This window comes from Nanorana parkeri, unplaced genomic scaffold, assembly GCF_000935625.1.
Source record: "Nanorana parkeri isolate BGI_ZX_2015 unplaced genomic scaffold, ASM93562v1 scaffold216, whole genome shotgun sequence".
NCBI classification, from domain to species: domain Eukaryota; kingdom Metazoa; phylum Chordata; class Amphibia; order Anura; family Dicroglossidae; genus Nanorana; species Nanorana parkeri.
The window spans coordinates 1,744,817-1,763,442 of NW_017306484.1; the positions used below are offsets into that span (position 1 = coordinate 1,744,817).

An 18,626-nucleotide genomic window follows, 5' to 3' on the forward strand; every position below is an offset into this window, starting at 1 on the left:
AACCTTGTTCTCTTCTACTAAAATGCACAAAGCCCCGGGACCTTGGCATCTCAGGGTGCCACACTATATATCAGGATATTTGCCCGTTCACACAGCCTCTTATATGCTTCCTACAAAACTAATTAGCAGCAATCAGAGGCGAGCCGGAGCCTGGAACAGCTGAGCCAAAGAAACTCCAAACTAAGCTGTGTGCGTGTCTGGGGAGAGGAAACACACACAGAGGGACACGGATCCATTAATATGTCACCTACACCCTATCACAGATCATAAATCAATGTCCTGTCACTGATATACCTCTCCCTCATACACATGGCATGACCCGGCCATCCCACGCAATCAATCTAGACATGGAGACCTTCCTTTCCAATCGCAGTATTTAACTGCCAGAAGACACCAAAAATATCCAACATTAAACTGAATGTGAAGCTTGGACCTTATAAGAAATAATCAATGTGCAGTTCTTCATATTAGAAAAAAAAATGATTCATACTCTTCATATTTTTTTTCCTTTCATTTGAGCCAGTAAAGCAGGTGTAGCTGCCCTCCGGCTGTGGTGAAACTACAAATCCCATGATACATCTCTCTTCGGGAGTCATGTCTGTGGCTGTGAGAATCTTCCAATGCCTCATGTGATTTATAGTTCCAGCCCCACTGGAGGTTTGCTTCCCCGTGCAGTAAAGCATTGCAGCCCCGATGTTGGATCGCTGGTGCAATTCTATGGCTTCTGCAGATTCTCTCTCCCTCCTTTGGGTAAACTTTCTGGGGGGGGTGACTACTTTTGTTCTCCATGGTCCCTGTGTGTGTTGTAAAGTAGTCACCGCTCCAAGCTCGCTCCCGTGATGGACTACAATCTCACGTTTAGTTTACTGATTTGTATTAAAGGAGAACTATGGGGTCAGGGCTTTTCCCCATAGTTCTCCTTAGGGTAACGGGAGGACACAAACTAGCGTCCTCCCGTTACCCTAAGCTCAGTATACCGCAAGCTACAGCTCACGGTATACTGGGACGCCGCAGTGGATCCCGACATCGATGTTGAGATCCGCCCAGCTGCGTGAGTGACAGCTGGCTCTGCCTATCTAGAGGCAGAGCCAGCTGTACACGCCCCCTCCCCCGTCCGTTCCGCCAGTCAGCGCTGGCGAATCGGAGCGGGGAGGTGGGCATACAGCCCCTCCCCTGTAGCACACACAGGGATCGGGGAACAAAAGTAGCCACCCTCCAGAAGGAAGGAAAGTGTCAGCACCACTTCAGAGATCACCAAGCAGCGTTCTGGGGCGGGATGTGGTGTATCAGTGCCATTCATTTCAATGGCACCAGAGATACACCCCCTGCCCGTAGTGCAATAACCCGCACCGGAATTCGAGGCACAGGCCCTTCATTCCAGTGCAGTAGTATCGGAAAAAAATGCTGCACTATTTTTTCCGATCGCACTGCACTGGAATGGAGGGCATTGCTGTACCGCTGCCCAGCTTGATCTATGCGATCCAATGCGTTCGAGGCTCGAACCACCCTGCATATGGTGTGACTGGGCCCTACGGACACTTACCTTACAAGTGTGCCCTTCTCCAGCGCTGTGGGATCATCCTCTGGTCCTCAGCGATGTCCCCTGCCGACACTTCCGGGTTCTCTCTAGTCCCCTTTGGCCATTGCGTGGCCACTGATGCTGCGACTCCTGAACACAGGGGTAGCATCTGGTCTATTCACAGCATCTTAGAGATGCCATGAACTGACTGTGCACACTGCGTGGTGCGTATAGTCATAGTGTACACAGAAAATATAAAACTGCTGGGGAGGGGTTCGAGGGAGACTGGTCCTCTGACAAAAATCCCTCCCAGCATTTTTTTTTAAATAGTTTTTTCTCTTTAATAACAATGTTTACATATTGTAAGATACAAAGAATCGAGGAATTGTTGAATAGTGAGAGCGTGGATGTGAAGTACAAGTACGACAGATGCAAGTTCAGGTCAAGATGTAATTCAAGGTAATGACGCTTCGCGGGCTGATTATTCTAAGGCTGCCACGGCAACAAGCAAAGAGCCCGGAGGTACCGAGAACTAGAAGGAATAAAACATGAACTTTTCAACATTCGCTAAAATTCATACAGTCTCTCTCTCTTCCCTCTACACTCCTACATCTCAGAATGTTTACACATTCACAAGGAAATAATAAGAACAAGAGAGAGAGAGAGAGAGAGAGAGAGGGGAGAGAGAGAGAGGGGAACTCAGATGCATCTACCGAGGCCATAGCAGCTGCTGCCCACCTCAAGGTGAAAGACTCTTCTAATCACACCCACATAGGGTTTCTGTTTGGGAAAGCTAAGTTAGCACCCAAGCCTGAACACACAATTCCTAGGCTTGAACTTTGTGGGACTGTGCTAGCTGTAGAAATTGCAGATTTCATACTGTGTGAGCGAGACATTCAGATAGATGACATCAAATTCTACACAGACAGCAAAGTTGTTCTGGGATACATATACAACCAGAATAAACGTTTCTACGTCTACGTCAGCAACCGTGTAGAAAGAATAAGAAAATCTAAACCTGAACAATGGCATTATGTTCCATCTGAAATGAATCCTGCAGATCATGGCACCAGGCCTGTGTCTGCCAGTGTCTTTGCAAATTCTTCTTGGTTAACAGGTCCTGAATTCCTGCTGGATGATCCAGAAGAAACCACAGCTGATGTCTTCAGTCTTCTAGAACCTGACAAAGATCCAGAGGTTCGTCCTGAAGTTAAAACCCTTGTCACCAGAACTACTTATACAGGCCAGGCATAGGAGGTCTCAGCAAGGGATATATTTCGCTATCACAACGATCGGAGTCAGAATATGCAGCATTTCTGGGGGGGGGGAATGGTTAAAAGACTGGAGGAGCTTTTAAACTAGATAATGGTAAAAATAAACACTAAACAACCTACCATGACAGATAACATAGAAGGAAAAAACACTGGATTAGATAGTGAGCTCACTCCAGTCAACAGAGTCGACATAGTAAAAGTAGTAAATCAAGCAAATATAGAGAGCATACAAGATGTAGCCAGTAAAGTAAATCCAATTGCCCAGGGTAACCAAAGTAGGAATGGACCAACCATAAAAGGGAGATATAAAATCAGTAGTGGGGAGCAGGCGGGGATCAAACATTTAACCAGTAAATGTACAAAAATTAAATGTATGTTCACCAATGCTAGAAGTCTCATAAATAAAATAGATGACCTTGAAGTTATGTTACTAGAGGAGGACTATGATATAGTAGGAATAGCAGAAACATGGTTAGACGACACACATGATTGGGCTACTAACATAGAAGGGTACAACCTGTTCAGGAGGGACAGGCTGGCAAGAAGGGGGGGGGGTGTATGTATATATGCTAAAAATAACCTCAATATTCACATCTGTGACGATATCGCGTCAGCCGGTGGAGATGGTGTGGAATCGTTATGGATAGAACTCGATAGAACGAGCCCTACCCCTAACCGTAAACTTATTATGGGTGTCTGTTATAAACCTCCAAATATGGTGGAGGAGGGGGAGGCCCACCTACAATCGCAAATAGAAATAGCGGGGAAAGAGGGTAATGTTGTGATAATGGGAGACTTCAATTACCCAAATATCAACTGGGCACATGGAACTTCCAAATCGGCTAAGGCAGCCCGTTTTCTTAATATGTTGCGAGACAATTTCATGGATCAGATGGTTGAGGTCCCGACCAGGGAAAATGCAATCCTAGATCTGATCATCACCAACAATACGGAGCTAATTGAGGATGTTGTAATCGGGGAGACATTGGGCAATAGTGATCACAAGGTGATTGCTTTCAATATTGGTTGCAAGAAAGGGAAGGGGGATGGGCGGACAAGAAGCTTAAACTTCAGGAAGGCGAACTTTGATAAACTACGTAATATAGTGGGTGAAATAGATTGAGTTTATCAAATAAGTTTTCCCAATTAGGACCAGAAATGGGACTGTTTCAAGAACAAATAAAAAAATGCACCTTATTGACCCCCACACACAAAATGATAATACACTCAACCCCATCCCCCCCAGCCCCCTCACCTGTTCACGTCTTTGCAGGGAGGAGGCTGTGAGCAGGATCGATTCCTGGTTTATCTGTGAGTGATTACAGAGGTCTGCAGCAGACCTCACTATCACCCCCAGATAACCAGGCATCGATCCTGCTCACATATTCTTTCAGGCCGGAGTTGGGCCGCGAGCCGGTACTTGGAGACCCAAATTTCCTCCTCACCTTATTTTTACTCGCAAAATGCGAGCAGGCGAGTGGAAATTTTGAGCCCTGACATATATGAGGTTAACAGTGTGTAGATAGAAACATATATGATGTATATAGTGTGTAGATAGAACATACATGATGTATACATTGTGTAGATAGAACATATATGATGTATATATTGTGTAGATAGAACATATATGATGTATGCAGTGTGTAGATAGAACATATATGATGTATGCAGTGTGTAGATAGAACATATATGATGTGTGTAGATAGAACATGTATGATGTATATAGATCAGTCACCTCTCTTCTCCAGATCTTCTTTCCCGTTGTTGATATGTGTCTTCAGCCATTCTATACAGATATTCTCCACATAATTCTTCTGTCTCTCCCCCGCTCTCTCCTCCGGACTGTTCCATCTCTGTGTGGAGATCTGAGCCTCGGTCATGGTCGGCATCCATAGAGCTCTCTTTGTGTCCAGATACATGAACTCTTTCCCGTCATATCCGAGTTGATAATACCCGTCAGTGGTGCCGTCATCTCTCAGCTCACAGCTGTACATCCTCTGGAAGATATGGATCCCTGCAGACAGTACAGGAAGATGTTACACGGGAGCAGAGCGTGTCATGTATGTAATATGTGATGATATTGGGGGATAGATGTGTATACACGGAGCGTACATATACAGCACAGCGCTCTCCTTATAATGACGCTGCCGGTACTACAGATATATATCACTCCTCTATGGCAGAAAACTTCTTTCTAATGGAAACTCGGATACAAATCCCCAGTATGTGAGAATAAGACGCCCGGCTCCCAGTGACACCCCAGAATGGGGTCACCGACTCACATTCCAACACTGGACGGAGGATCTCATCACTGATTGGATGTCCTGACAAATAGATTCACCAATCAGGTGTGACATCTTTAGGTCATCATCTCATTGGCTGCTTTTCTCTCCATTTCCTAACAGCCAATCACACACTGCCTGTCATAGCATTTGGCGGGCTATTCGCCCACCCCCGCACAAGGCACTGTGCCTTGTGAGCCCTGATTGGCTAAAGCCTTGCCCCTGACCACAGGTTAGGTGCAAGACTCTGCCCAAACATGGAACACCTGTTACAACCTTAAACAGTTGGGCGGAGCTAGCTGTCACTGCTAGCTCCGCCCAATTGTTTATTAGTTGCCGGCATCTGTCATATGCCATTCTGCGGCGGGTGTTCGTTGCAGTGATGGGATGGCGGTCGTTTGTTTTTTTATTTCTATTTTTTACATTTCTTTTTCGTTGAATCGTCGTCATGGACAACGCTGGCCATCGTGATTGACACTAGATTACGGCAGTGGATCCATTTTCTTTATTTTTAAATAAAAGACTTGCCAAAAACTTGTCTTTTGGTCTTTTGGTTTTTTTTCAAATAAAGGATTTTTATTAAGGTCTGGCCTCTTTTTTAAAACTTTTATTTAATCCTTTAGTGAATGGGTAGGAGTACAAGTACCCCTTACTCATTCATAAGGAGGGGGATGGCATCTGGGTGCCCCTTTATTAAAAGGGTACCCTGATGTGAGCGCACGCTTTAAATAAAAAAAAAAAGTCTTTTTTGTTTTAGAAATGTCAGTTTTGGTGCAGCAGGTTATTTAAAGGATTTTTTTAAATTTTTGTGTTACCCTTTAAGTGATATTAAAATCACTGCTTCTTTAAAAACTGTATTTTTAAAAAGTGTTTTTGTCATTGATTCCTGTCCCCCAGGGCAGTACCCGGATCCACATACACCTTTTTATGGCCAGTAAATTGCATATAAGGCTTCAAAATGGGGACATTTGATTTTTAATGTTCTACCCCCATAGACTTGCATTGAGCTCGAGTTTGAATACAAACTTTTTTTTTAGAAGACAAACAACCCATCTGCTTGGGCTCATTACAGGGCAGGCATTACGGATTCATAAAGAGGACCTGTCATCTGCACTTACTATTACATAAGAGTCATATGTTAAAAAAAATATCATAAGCAAGAAAAATAAATGAAGAAGGACTCCCCCTTCACACACATACACAGACAGATGTGGACCTAGGACACACATGTATATGTAAATGCCAGTTGCACATAGTAAGCATTCCAAGGCAAGTCTGAGGTAAAGGAATGATTTTAGGGTTCATATTTTGATTTAGCTCTATGGGGCTGATTTATAAAGTAAAATGTGATATTAACAAAAAAATTATATATAGAAATGAATTTGTAAAGAGGAAGCTGACCAGAGAACCCAGTCACAGAACCTGTAAAAGTCATGTGACCGGCTCTTTGCCAGATATAGAGAGGAGAATTTACTATAACTGGAGCAAACAGAATCTGGAGCAGTTGCCAATGACAACCAATCAGCATCTCTCTTCAGTTTGCTCAGGCAAGATTTGAAAATGAGACAGAGAAGCTGATTGGCTGCAGTGCAAATCTGCTCCAGTTTGGAAAAATTCCCCCCATAGTTCTTTCTGCTGCATTATACACGGAGAACTCTGCAGGATACTGCATGCTCTGCACTGTGACCTACATATTACTGGGGCTCATCCACGCTGTGACCTACATATTATTGGAGCTCATCTACACTGGCATCTGAACCGTAGAATTTTAATTCCTGCTTATTTCCCCCACCAAGAAACAGGTGCTGCATACAGCCTCCCATAGAAATGGCTGTACGCAGGTATAGACCAGTACTTACACACACATATGCTTGCTGACATACAACCCTGAATGCAGACAACTGCTGCAGGAAACCACAAGTGGTGCATACGGGTTATTGTTATTATTATTATACAGGATTTATATAGTGCCAACAGTTTGCGCAGCGCATTACAATATAATGAAGATATTACAATACAATTCAAGACAAGATGGTAAGGAGGGCCCTGCCCCTGAGGGCTTACAATCTAAAAGGAAGGGGGAAGTGATACATGAGGAGGTAGCTGTGTGGGGATGAATTGTTTGAGAATGTGATGGTTCAGTGGTTAGGTTGAGCTGGGATAGGCGTTCCTGAAGAGATGAGTCTTAAGGGATCGCCTAAAGGCAGTCAGAGATGGATGTACAGATTGGGGTAGAGAGTTCCATAGGATGGGAGAGAATCTAGTGAAGTCCTGGAGGCGAGCATGGAAGGAGTTGATAAGGGAGCTGGAAAGCAGAAGGTTATTTGAAGAGCGGAGTGGACGGTTAGGGTGATACTTTGAGATAAGGTTTGAGATATATCCTGGGGCAGCGTTGTGGATGGCTTTGTAAGCGGTTGATAATATTTTGAATGTTATCCTTTGGGCTATTGGAAGCCAGTGCAGGGATTGGCAGAGGGGAGTGGGGATGGAAGCCAGTGTAGGGATTGGCAGAGGGTAGTGGGGATGGAAGCCAGTGTAGGGATTGGCAGAGGGGGGTTGCAGACACTGAACGGTTGGTTAGGTGAATGAGTCTGACGGCTGCATTCATGATAGACTGAAGGGGGGAGGAGCCTGCGTAGTGGTAAGCCAATGAGGAGGGAGTTACAAAGACCAAGGGAGGAGGTGTAGATAGAGAAGAGAAGGGGTCCAACGACAGAGCCTTTGGGGACCCCAACAGAAAGAGGAAAAGGAGGGGAGGAGTTAGAATTGTAGGTGACACTAAGGGCCTGTTCATATGAGTTTCAGGTCCTGATCAGCAGACGCGGTGCTATGTGTTTTGCCGCGTTTTTGATGCATTCCAGTAAAAAAAAAAAAAATTTTTTGCTGGAGTGGGGCTGTCAGTATGTTAGCTGCAGTGTAGTGCGTTTTTGACACGTTTCTGATGAGTTTTGCGTTTCCGGACCATTTCCTGACCTTACAAAATGTGACATGCAGTATTTTTCTGTCGTAACCTGAACGGACTGCGCACGTGAGAACTGTAGCCCATAAAACACATAGGGATACATTGGGATGCATTTTTAGTGCAGGAGCGTACGGATCAGTTCAGCACAGAAAACGGACGTCGTGTCAACAGGCCCTAAAGGAGCGCTTAGATAGGTAGGAGGAGAACCATGAGAGAGCAGAGTCTTGTAGGCCAAGCGAGTGGAGTTTTTTGAGGAGCAGCGGGTGGTCAACAGTGTCAAAAGCAACAGAAAGGTCTAATAGCAAGAGTAAGAAGCAGCGGGGGGTCAGAGTAAGGAGTAGTGGCCATTGTTTTTAGCTGTAAGTCATTAGTGAGTTTGAGAAGGGCGGTTTCAGTGGAGTGTTTGGGGCAAAAGCCGGACTGTAAGGGGTGGAGAAGGTTGTTATCAGTGAGGTGGCGGCTCAGGCGGTTGTAGATAAGGCGTTCTAGGAGTTTGGAGGTGAACGGGCGTATGGAGATAGGTCTGAGATTGTTGAGGTCGGTAGAGTCCATTGATGTTTTTTTGGGTATTGGGGTGACCAGGGCATGTTTGAGAGGGGTAGGAAAGATTCCAGTAGAGAGTGAGAGATTGGAAATGTGAGTAAGAGAGTCAAGGCTAGAGTAAGAGGGTGACCGAAGTAGTGAGGGAACAGGGTCCAGGGGGCAAGTGGTGAGGTGGGTGTCAGAGAGAAGCTTTGTAACCTCCTCTGTGGTGACCGGGTCAAAAGAGGAAAATAACAAGTGTGATGGAGGGTCTGGAACATGAATTGAGGAAGGTGACTGCACAGTGGTGATCTGATCCTGAATTGTATCGATTTTGTTTTTTAAATGAATGGCAAAGTCCTGGGCAGTGAGTGAGTTAGTAGTGGACCTGGTCGAAGTCTGCGTGTAGTGAGGGGAGCCAAAGTGTCTAGAGAGGATGAGAGTGAACTGTTGTAGACAGAAGTAGCCAGGTCAGGGCAGGACAGGGGTGAGATTGCGTCATAGAGGTAGTCAGTAGCAGAGTAGAGAAGAGAAGGGTCGAGGTGTGAAGGTTTCTCCGGGTGACAGTGTAACGTGTAGGGGGAGTCCGTGTTGGGGACAGGGTGATTGTGAAACTGACCAGGTTGTGGTCTGAGAGAGCGGGAAAGGGGTGTTGGAGAAGTTGCAAGGAGTGCATAGGTGAGAGAAGACAAGATCTAGTATGTTACCATCAGAGTGAGTGTGTGTCCATTGTTAGGTCAAAAGAAGAGGTTAGGTTAAGGAATTGAGTGGAAGTCGGGGTGTTATCGTTATTAGCAATGTTAAAGTCACCAAGAATGATAGTGGGTATTTCTGAGGAGAGAAAGTTGTATTCGCCTATTCTCTCCAATTTCGCTCATAATTGCTGTTATATACCGGCCACCTGGACCCGTATCTTGCTTTCTGGATGACTTCGCTTCCTGGCTACCCTGTGTGTTTCAAAAGAGAAGAGGGATAGAGAGGGAGGTGAAGGCAGAACTTGAAAAGTGCATTGTGGGGATAGAAGCATTTCCACTCAAACTCCTTTCCGTCCAGTTGGGTCTGGGTGAGTGCGTTCAATGTAAGCCATAGTAAGGTTCCATGGAATTCAGTGGATGTACACATGCGTGTGGACATTTTAAAATGTCCGTCCCGCGCACCATCATCACATTTTTAAACATCCAGCAATGGCTGTTTACATACAAACATTCGGATGCACCACATCACCTGTATGTGGTACGCCCCCCTCTGCCCAGGACCAGTACAGCAGCATTCTGAAGGGAGATCAGTACACGATCTCACTCCGATCTGTGAATGCAGGAAGTGATGTTTACTACATCACTTCCTCATTCAGCTGTCATTTCGCTGGCTACAGAAGTCGGAGAGAAACTGGTGAAGCAGATCTCTGCTTCATCAGCTTCTTTGGGGGTCCTAAAGACCCCTGATGTCTCTATATAAAGACCTGTCACTGTAAATTTGTATATTACATAGGGGGCTTCTTATCCCCCTATGTGATAATAATGTTAAGTGGTAAAAAAAATTAAAAAAAAGTCCCCCACATACACACGCAAACATGCGCCTACGGGGCAAAAATGACAATTTAGCCCGTTACGCTGCACATGTTACATATCAACGTGAACCTCAGAGTGAGAGCAATAATTCTCAGGCCATTAATCACTGATAACACTAAACTGATTTTTAAACAATTTTCGTTTTTTGCGATTACGTGCATACGTGCAATTTTACGGCTTGACGTGTTTGGTGTCTATGTAACCCACGTGACCCCGTCTAAAAAAGTCACACACAAAAAAAAAAATGTTGAGCCTATGTGCGAAAATGACTCGCAAAAAATATGGGTAATAATTAATGTTTTATAAAATAATGTAGGAAAAACAGGGTTTTAAAAAAGAATCAGTACTTTTTTCGTTATACAGTAAAAATATAAAACCCTCCCTAGTGGTGATTAAATACCACCAAAAGAAAGCTCTATCTGTCCCAAAAATTTTTTATAAAATTAATTTCAGTATAGCGTTGTATGACGGAGGAGTATGAGCCCCCCTAAGTGATGACAATGAAGTTAAAATAAAAAAGTAAAAAAGTTAAATTAAATAAACAATTCCCCCAAAAGTTTTTAAAATGCCCTATCCCCAGGAACACGTGCAGGGTGCGCCTATGCATAAAAACGAAGACTGGAGCTACAGATATTGGGTATCACCGCATGCACCAGAGTGAGAGCAATAAGTCTCGGGCCAATATTCACGGCTAACTCTAAACTAATGACCTGTACAGGATTCTAACACTTTCACTACAGGGTCTGTGCTGTCAGGAAATATGTAATTCTAGGGGAACATTTTCAGGCCTAAAATGTGAATTAGAACGTGTGCAAAAAAAGGCCAAACTGGCTCTGGCAGCAAAAGGGTTAAAGGCTAAGATTACGCTTCTGACCATGTTTTATGTTACACACTATTCAAGGTGTAAAGGTGCCCATACACCTTACAATTATCTGCAGATTTTCTGTGGTCAGATGGAAAAAGTGCAACAGATTGGCCCAGGTGGAGATTACTCCATACACACAGTTTAGCGTAGATGGAGGAATCTGTGGCACCTTTTACATCTGACCACAGAAAATCTGCAGATAATTGTAAGGTGTATGGCCAGCTTTAGATGAAACATGGTCACGTTACAACCTCGGTCCTCCTCCAGGGGTCAGTTTACTATGTGCTGCTATGGGTGTAATACTTATGTCCATGGCAGTGAAAGGGTTAATGGGATGAAACGTTCAGGCCGTGGTATATAGTAACCTATAGGAGTATAACAGAACATACAGTATAGAGATATCTGCTCCTTGTTATTGATGAGTCCCACAATTTATGAGCTGTAAAAGTTTTAGGTGTGTTGTCCATTTAACATTTGGGGGTTTTGTATTCTTTCACCATGCAATGAGGTGTGAGCAGCCTGTCACAGAAGCAGAGGGGGAGAGGAAAGCCCAGCAATGAGGTGTGAGCAGCCTGTCACAGACGCAGAGGGGGAGAGGACAGCCCAGGAATGAGGTGTGAGCGGCCTGTCACAGAAGCAGAGGGGGAGAGGAAAGCCCAGCAATGAGGTGTGAGCAGCCTGTCACAGACGCAGAGGGGGAGAGGACAGCCCAGGAATGAGGTGTGAGCGGCCTGTCACAGAAGCAGAGGGGGAGAGGAAAGCCCAGCAATGAGGTGTGAGCAGCCTGTCACAGACGCAGAGGGGGAGAGGACAGCCCAGGAATGAGGTGTGAGCGGCCTGTCACAGAAGCAGAGGGGGAGAGGAAAGCCCAGCAATGAGGTGTGAGCAGCCTGTCACAGACGCAGAGGGGGAGAGGACAGCCCAGGAATGAGGTGTGAGCGGCCTGTCACAGAAGCAGAGGGGGAGAGGAAAGCCCAGCAATGAGGTGTGAGCAGCCTGTCACAGACGCAGAGGGGGAGAGGACAGCCCAGGAATGAGGTGTGAGCGGCCTGTCACAGAAGCAGAGGGGGAGAGGAAAGCCCAGCAATGAGGTGTGAGCAGCCTGTCACAGACGCAGAGGGGGAGAGGACAGCCCAGGAATGAGGTGTGAGCGGCCTGTCACAGAAGCAGAGGGGGAGAGGAAAGCCCAGCAATGAGGTGTGAGCAGCCTGTCACAGACGCAGAGGGGGAGAGGACAGCCCAGGAATGAGGTGTGAGCGGCCTGTCACAGAAGCAGAGGGGGAGAGGAAAGCCCAGCAATGAGGTGTGAGCAGCCTGTCACAGACGCAGAGGGGGAGAGGACAGCCCAGGAATGAGGTGTGAGCGGCCTGTCACAGAAGCAGAGGGGGAGAGGAAAGCCCAGCAATGAGGTGTGAGCAGCCTGTCACAGACGCAGAGGGGGAGAGGACAGCCCAGGAATGAGGTGTGAGCGGCCTGTCACAGAAGCAGAGGGGGAGAGGAAAGCCCAGCAATGAGGTGTGAGCAGCCTGTCACAGACGCAGAGGGGGAGAGGACAGCCCAGGAATGAGGTGTGAGCGGCCTGTCACAGAAGCAGAGGGGGAGAGGAAAGCCCAGCAATGAGGTGTGAGCAGCCTGTCACAGACGCAGAGGGGGAGAGGACAGCCCAGGAATGAGGTGTGAGCGGCCTGTCACAGAAGCAGAGGGGGAGAGGAAAGCCCAGCAATGAGGTGTGAGCAGCCTGTCACAGACGCAGAGGGGGAGAGGACAGCCCAGGAATGAGGTGTGAGCGGCCTGTCACAGAAGCAGAGGGGGAAAGATGTTTCAGTGAGTGCAGAGGCAGTGGTTCTGTGTTAGATAGAGCTGTGATGGGAGGGAGCGGAGGGAGTTCATATAAGCCGGTGGTCTGTCGAAATCGCCGACCTGTTGAGATCCCCGACTGGTGATGTCACACGCTGGTGCGTGTGCGCCAGTGTTACAATCCCCATCGGGTTATCAAGCTCCCGTCAATTCGCTTGCGTGGATTCACAATCCCCATGAAGTTCTCTGGCACTCGTCAGTGCGCCCTCTTGTTGCAAACATGTAATCTCTCAGCATGTTGTGCAATCGGGTGGGAACTCGGTCGCACTAATGTTATTTGGAGGACTCGATTCTGCTGTTCGGTCACCGCGTAGGTGCACTGACAGGGGTTGGAGAACTTGATGGAGATTGTGAAGCCGTGCAGGCGCAGTGACAGGAGTTCGATAACTTGATGAGGATTCTGACAGCGGCATGGCTGGTCTACACACACTAGCACCATCTAGGTCGGAGTCTTCGACAGAACACCGGCAGGACTCTGTGAATAGAGACATGTGCAGTAGGAGCTGTGCGTGCAGTGGATTGTGGGAAATGTAGCGCAGGAAAGCAGCACGCTCTCACAGAAAGCTTGTGAACTGATGGAGAAGAGTGCCCGGAAGTGAAGGAAGAACGGAGGAGCAACGTGAGTGCACCCAAACGTTTTTTGAATGAAATATAAGGTAGGATTGCAATCTAAATATAGAAATGAAAGCAAGATTATGTTAAAGTGACACAAAACCCCTCAGCTTATTTCTCCTTACACACATCTACACAATGAACATCCTCCAAAGACACATTTATTTATGTTTTATATAAAGTCCTATTATTCTAATCCCTTTACAAAGTCGGCTGTGCTCGCTCCCGTGCCTCTTCTCTCCCCTCACACTTCCTGTCCCTTAGTAAGAGCCGTGCACGTTGATTCTGGTCACATGCACATCTTTCTTTGCTGACAGCTCACATGAGGCCAAGAGGATTCATCTCTCACTGCACACAGCCGCCCCCTCCTCCCTCCTCCCCACTATTAAGGATGGGCTCGGGCGTGTTCGCAGCTCCACGAGCCCGCCAGGAGGCTGACAGCACGCAGCGTCAATCACAGGTACTGAGACATGTTCCCGGTCCGCAGCTGCAGAGATCGGGAAATGTCTCAGTGCCTGTGCTGTGATGCGCGCTGTCAGCTTCCTAGCGGGCTCGGCCCCTGGAGCTGCGACACGTCCGAGCCCTTCCTTACCCACTATACACACTGGGGCAGTGTCAATACTTGTCATCTCCTCTGCAATGCTCAGAATGATCAAAACTACAGACAACAAATCTACAACAAACATCAAATGTATAACAATCTACACAGGAAAACAACTTTATTTCAGATGTTGAAGCTGTCTCCTCTGTGACTGTGAAACCAGATTAAGCATGTGAGCTGACACTCAGAAGAAAGTATGAGGCCGGTGACAGCTCCTCCCCTCCCCCCACACTCCCTCCTCGGTGAGCCAGGAGGAGAGAAATCATATGGTAGATCATATATAAGTGAGGGGAGGAGTTGTGGGTGGAGACTGAGAGAATCTCAAAATACCTGAACGATCTGATTGGATTCCGGCATTATTCAGGTATTGTGACAGCAGCCCCCCCCCCCGCCACTGTCAGAATACAAAGCACACAGCGGGAGATCGGTCCACACTGCTGAGCACGGATGGAGGAATGGGTTATATTTTTGTTGCTGAGCCCGCAGGCTGTGTGTACCCGGATACATCTGACTGCTTGTTCCGGCTCCATGACTCTGACGGCCCATTTACATTGTTGTGTTTTACTGCACACGTTCTGACAAGCTCAGAGGCACATGTTGTGGGTCCCCATAATATATTGTCTCTTCTCATCTCAGTGCTGCAGTGTCGCTGTTTTTACAAATACATTTCCATGTTTTCTGTTTTAGTGCATTGGGAGGCCCATAGAAGAATGATAACACATCTAAACGCATGTAACATGCATTATGATGTGTTGGTAACATGTATTAAGGAGCCTTGTGTATGGCTGTTATCACTATCCACGCCAAATACTGATTTAAAAAAACGGATTTGAAGCACAAAACACATATTAGCTCACACGTGTTGATACATGACAACGCACCTTCCTAATGCTACAAAAAAACGCACCTCTCCACACACACATAGATCTAAATGGGCCGTCAATGTACTGATAGCAATGGATCAGTATGACAGCCCGGCAGATAGCATCTTGGGTAGAGGAGATCATCAATAGCGGCCTCCATAGTCCTCTCAGGACGGGTTTCCTATAGGAAGTCGCTGTGATATATTATAATAGGCGCGGTGATAATTGTGATCAGGTGACGGAGGAATTTATTCATCAGTCTGAGATCTTCTAGTAAATCATGAAATGTCTCTCCTGTGTTTTCTCAGCCGGAGGAATAGTTGGTGAATCTCCTCCCTGTATCTGGTGTGTGTGTCATATAAATGTGGAAGAATTCTCTCACCTCCAGTCTGGTTGTATCGCTCCATCACTGTCTGCACACCATGTTTGGACACGGCCTCATTGCTCCGACCTATTTGTGTCTCCTTCTCCCAGTAGTCAGATCCCAGTTTCTTCATCCACTCAGTCTTGGGAAGATACTGACGAGTGTCACTGTTATAATTTGCTATCTCCCGATCATCCAAATATCCGATTATAGAGAACTCAGGAAGTCCAGATCCCGGAGAGGAGACTACAGTGCTATAATACCGCAGAGTGCGACTGTCTGAGAGAGACATAGAGACTGTTATATACACATCCTGTGACATCACATCATAATGTATATCATGAAGAGATACAAGTTTCATCACTGACCCAGATTTCTGCTGAATAAGAATATCGGCTCATGTCTACTTTAAATACTTCGTTTATTGTTTCCATACATTGCATACATCAGTGTGTCATACAGTGGCAAGACAAAAGTTATTTCCATAACATTCATGATCATCAACATGGTCTACTGGCAGCAAACTAGCATTATCAGGCAGACCTAAGACGTATCATCATCTCACTTAAACGGTTAAAGACAGCTGGTAACACAAAGGAATTTAGATAAGTTGTTCCTCTCCAGTGGGGCCAACCTAACTGCTAGGAAACTCCTACCCTTACATGCTGCCCACACGAAGCTACCCTGTCTCGCCAGACCATGTTAAAGCCGGAGCGAGCTCTGCCTATTTGGACTGTCATATACACTACAATTACAGAATATGGGCAAACTAAAGAAGCCAATATGGCATCAGAACAGATCAACATTTATGCCAAAGTGTGGCACACCCCGTTCGCCAAAACTATCAGCGTGGGATGAACCATAGCTCGAGTGTGAAGGGAGTCTGCCATGGAGAGCCAGGTGTAAACCACCAGTGTGTGGTTACTCTTGCAGCATATCTCACCATCGAGCTGTAGAGTGAGGAAAGGGAAGCAGCAAAGAGCAGATGGGAAAGAAAGAAGGAAAGAAAGGAAGGGAAGTGGTGCATCGGTCGTGTCTCTGTGGCCATCGGGTATCATCCCTGGGCATCATTCTCTTCATCCAGTATCCCGCTGTGTCCCTGGATTCCCCTCTATCTCAGCAATGTAGGCAGCGGAGTGAGTGAAATGAAGCCAAGGCATCCAGGTGGACTTGAAGAGTTCCTCCTCATTACGCAAGGAGGCCGTCAGGTCCTCCATATGATATATGTCATCCATGATAGTAAACCAGAGTCTTACTGTGGGGGGGTTGGGTTGTCTCCACAACAGGGGTATGCAGGACCTAACCACATTCAGCATGTGTACTGTTAAAGACCGTTTGTAACGTTTAAGTTTGGTAGATGTCATATGTAATAGAAACACCCCCGGTTCTTCAGGTAGGGGCTCAATCACCAACTGATTAACCATCATCCTCACCGCGTTCCAAAAAGGGCGGATGTCAGCACATGTCCAAAAAATATGGAGCATAGTGCCCGGAGCCTGATTACACCTCCAGCAAAGTGGCGGGATAGAGGAGTCAATTTTGTGTAAAACATGGGGGACTCTGTACCAGCGGGTAAGTACCTTATATCCCTGTTCTTGGTATTTGCAGGCCATGGATGATCTATGAGCCATGGACAGGATCGTGGCTTTCTGCTGGTCAGTAAAGGACCTACCCAACTCAGACTCCCACCGTTCCACAAAAGGGGGACAGACTGACTCAGGTGGTGAGCACAACTGCTTGTAGTTGCTTGTCGAAGTGGGCCCTTCCCCAACCCCGGGGGGAAGTCTGGGTCACCCAATACCGGAGTCAAAGCCGTCTCATTTGGGTGAAAAAGCTGGGGGGGGGAGACGAATCGGCAACGTGTGGAGCATATACAAGATCCTCGGGAGGATCGTCATTTTAAGAGAGGCGCACCGGCCAAACCAAGTGAGGGTCAGTTCCTGCCATCTGGCCAGACTCTGTTTGACCGTGCCTATCAGTAAGGCAAAGTTTTCCTCGTATATTCTGTCAGGGTCCGATGTAATCCGCACCCTAAGATAGCTAAGGTACCTCGGCGCCCACCGAAACTGGAAGGAGGCTCTCACCTGCTCCACCTCCCGGGTGGTGAGATATATTGAGAGCCTCCGACTTTGACGGATTCACCATAAAGTTGGATAGATCCCCATATATGTCAAAGGCCCGGAGGAGGCTGGGCAGGGAGGTCATGGGGTGAGACACAAAAAATATGAGGTCATCCGCATAAGCGGCCACCTTATGAGATCCCGTATGGGTCAGTAGGCCCCCCACGTCCCCGTCTGTCCTGATGGAACACAGGAAGGGTTCTAGGGTGAGAATGAAGATGAGTGGGCCTTCAGACTTCAGGGCCTTCTTTGAGGACGCCGAGCCTGAAGCTGCCGCACGCGCGGTCGCCATGTTGGTATCGTGCTGGGAAACACTGTCCCGTCTGGAAAGCGCGAAGATCTCAAGAAGGTCAGTTTGCCGTTGTCCTCTGCCTGTGCCCTGGGATTGTCTCTCCCTCGACATGGGGTTATAAAGTACCGATACCGTCTACTAGTCTGCCGTCCCGGGCTCATGGCACAGAGCTCCAAGAAAGTGCTGCCTCACGCCGCCATGTCCAGGCCACCCATGTCTACTTTATATGAAGAGAACAATGTACAGAAATAATCCCCCCGATGTGAGAGAGACATAGAGACTGTTATATACACATCCTGTGACATCACATCATAATGTATATCATGAAGAGATACAAGTTTCATCACTGACCCAGATTTCTGCTGAATAAGAATATCGGCTCATGTCTACTTTATATGAAGAGAACAATGTACAGAAATAATCCACCCGATGTGAGAGAGATGGGATGTATGTACAATGATCAGACACAGCAATCTCCGTATATGATCCGTCATTCCAAACTTCTCTCTCTTCTCCTCCAATCACCATCATGTATGTTGGAGTCTCTCCTGATACAATACCATGAGGGGGAGGAGCCTCAGGAGGAGGAATGGGGTCATGTGGTGTCACATTTATGGAAGGTCCAGTGTAATATTGTCCGGCATTGCAGCTTTAATATAAGTTCAATAGAGGAAGTGAGACACTCACAGGGCCGGATTTATGATCGGGGATAACTCCTGGCAGTACTCCGGCATTGCCGGCTCTAGGAGTGCGCCGATGTGTGCGCACTATGGAGGGGAAATAATATAAAGTGTCTGAGACAAGTTCTATTTCATCCGGTGCCCATAGCAACCAATCAGCTTCTCTCTCTCATTTTTTTTTACACACAGCTTACCGTATATACTCGAGTATAAGCCGAGTTTTTCAGCCCATTTTTTTTGCTGAA

The 18,626-nt window shown here is 46.8% G+C and overlaps 1 protein-coding gene across 1 annotated transcript; it reads right to left on the minus strand.

Annotated features, from left to right (window-relative positions):
• Positions 1-4,520: 4,520 nt before the first annotated feature.
• LOC108786556 (class I histocompatibility antigen, F10 alpha chain-like) lies at positions 4,521-15,598 on the minus strand. The gene is made up of 2 exons (XM_018555874.1): positions 15,308-15,598; positions 4,521-4,807 (listed from the first exon to the last, which is right to left on the minus strand). The coding sequence occupies exons 1-2, from the start codon at positions 15,579-15,581 to the stop codon at positions 4,521-4,523; spliced, it is 561 nt and encodes a 186-aa protein (XP_018411376.1). The 5' UTR covers positions 15,582-15,598.
• Positions 15,599-18,626: the final 3,028 nt, after the last annotated feature.

Excerpts from the sequence above, each read along its gene's own strand:
- LOC108786556 (XM_018555874.1), bottom strand. The coding sequence starts at position 15,581 with ATGTCTCTCTCAGACAGTCGCACTCTGCGGTATTATAGCACTGTAGTC. Across the intron at positions 4,808-15,307 it reads GCGATACAACCAGACTGGAG|GGATCCATATCTTCCAGAGG; the intron begins GTGAGAGAATTC and ends TACTGTCTGCAG.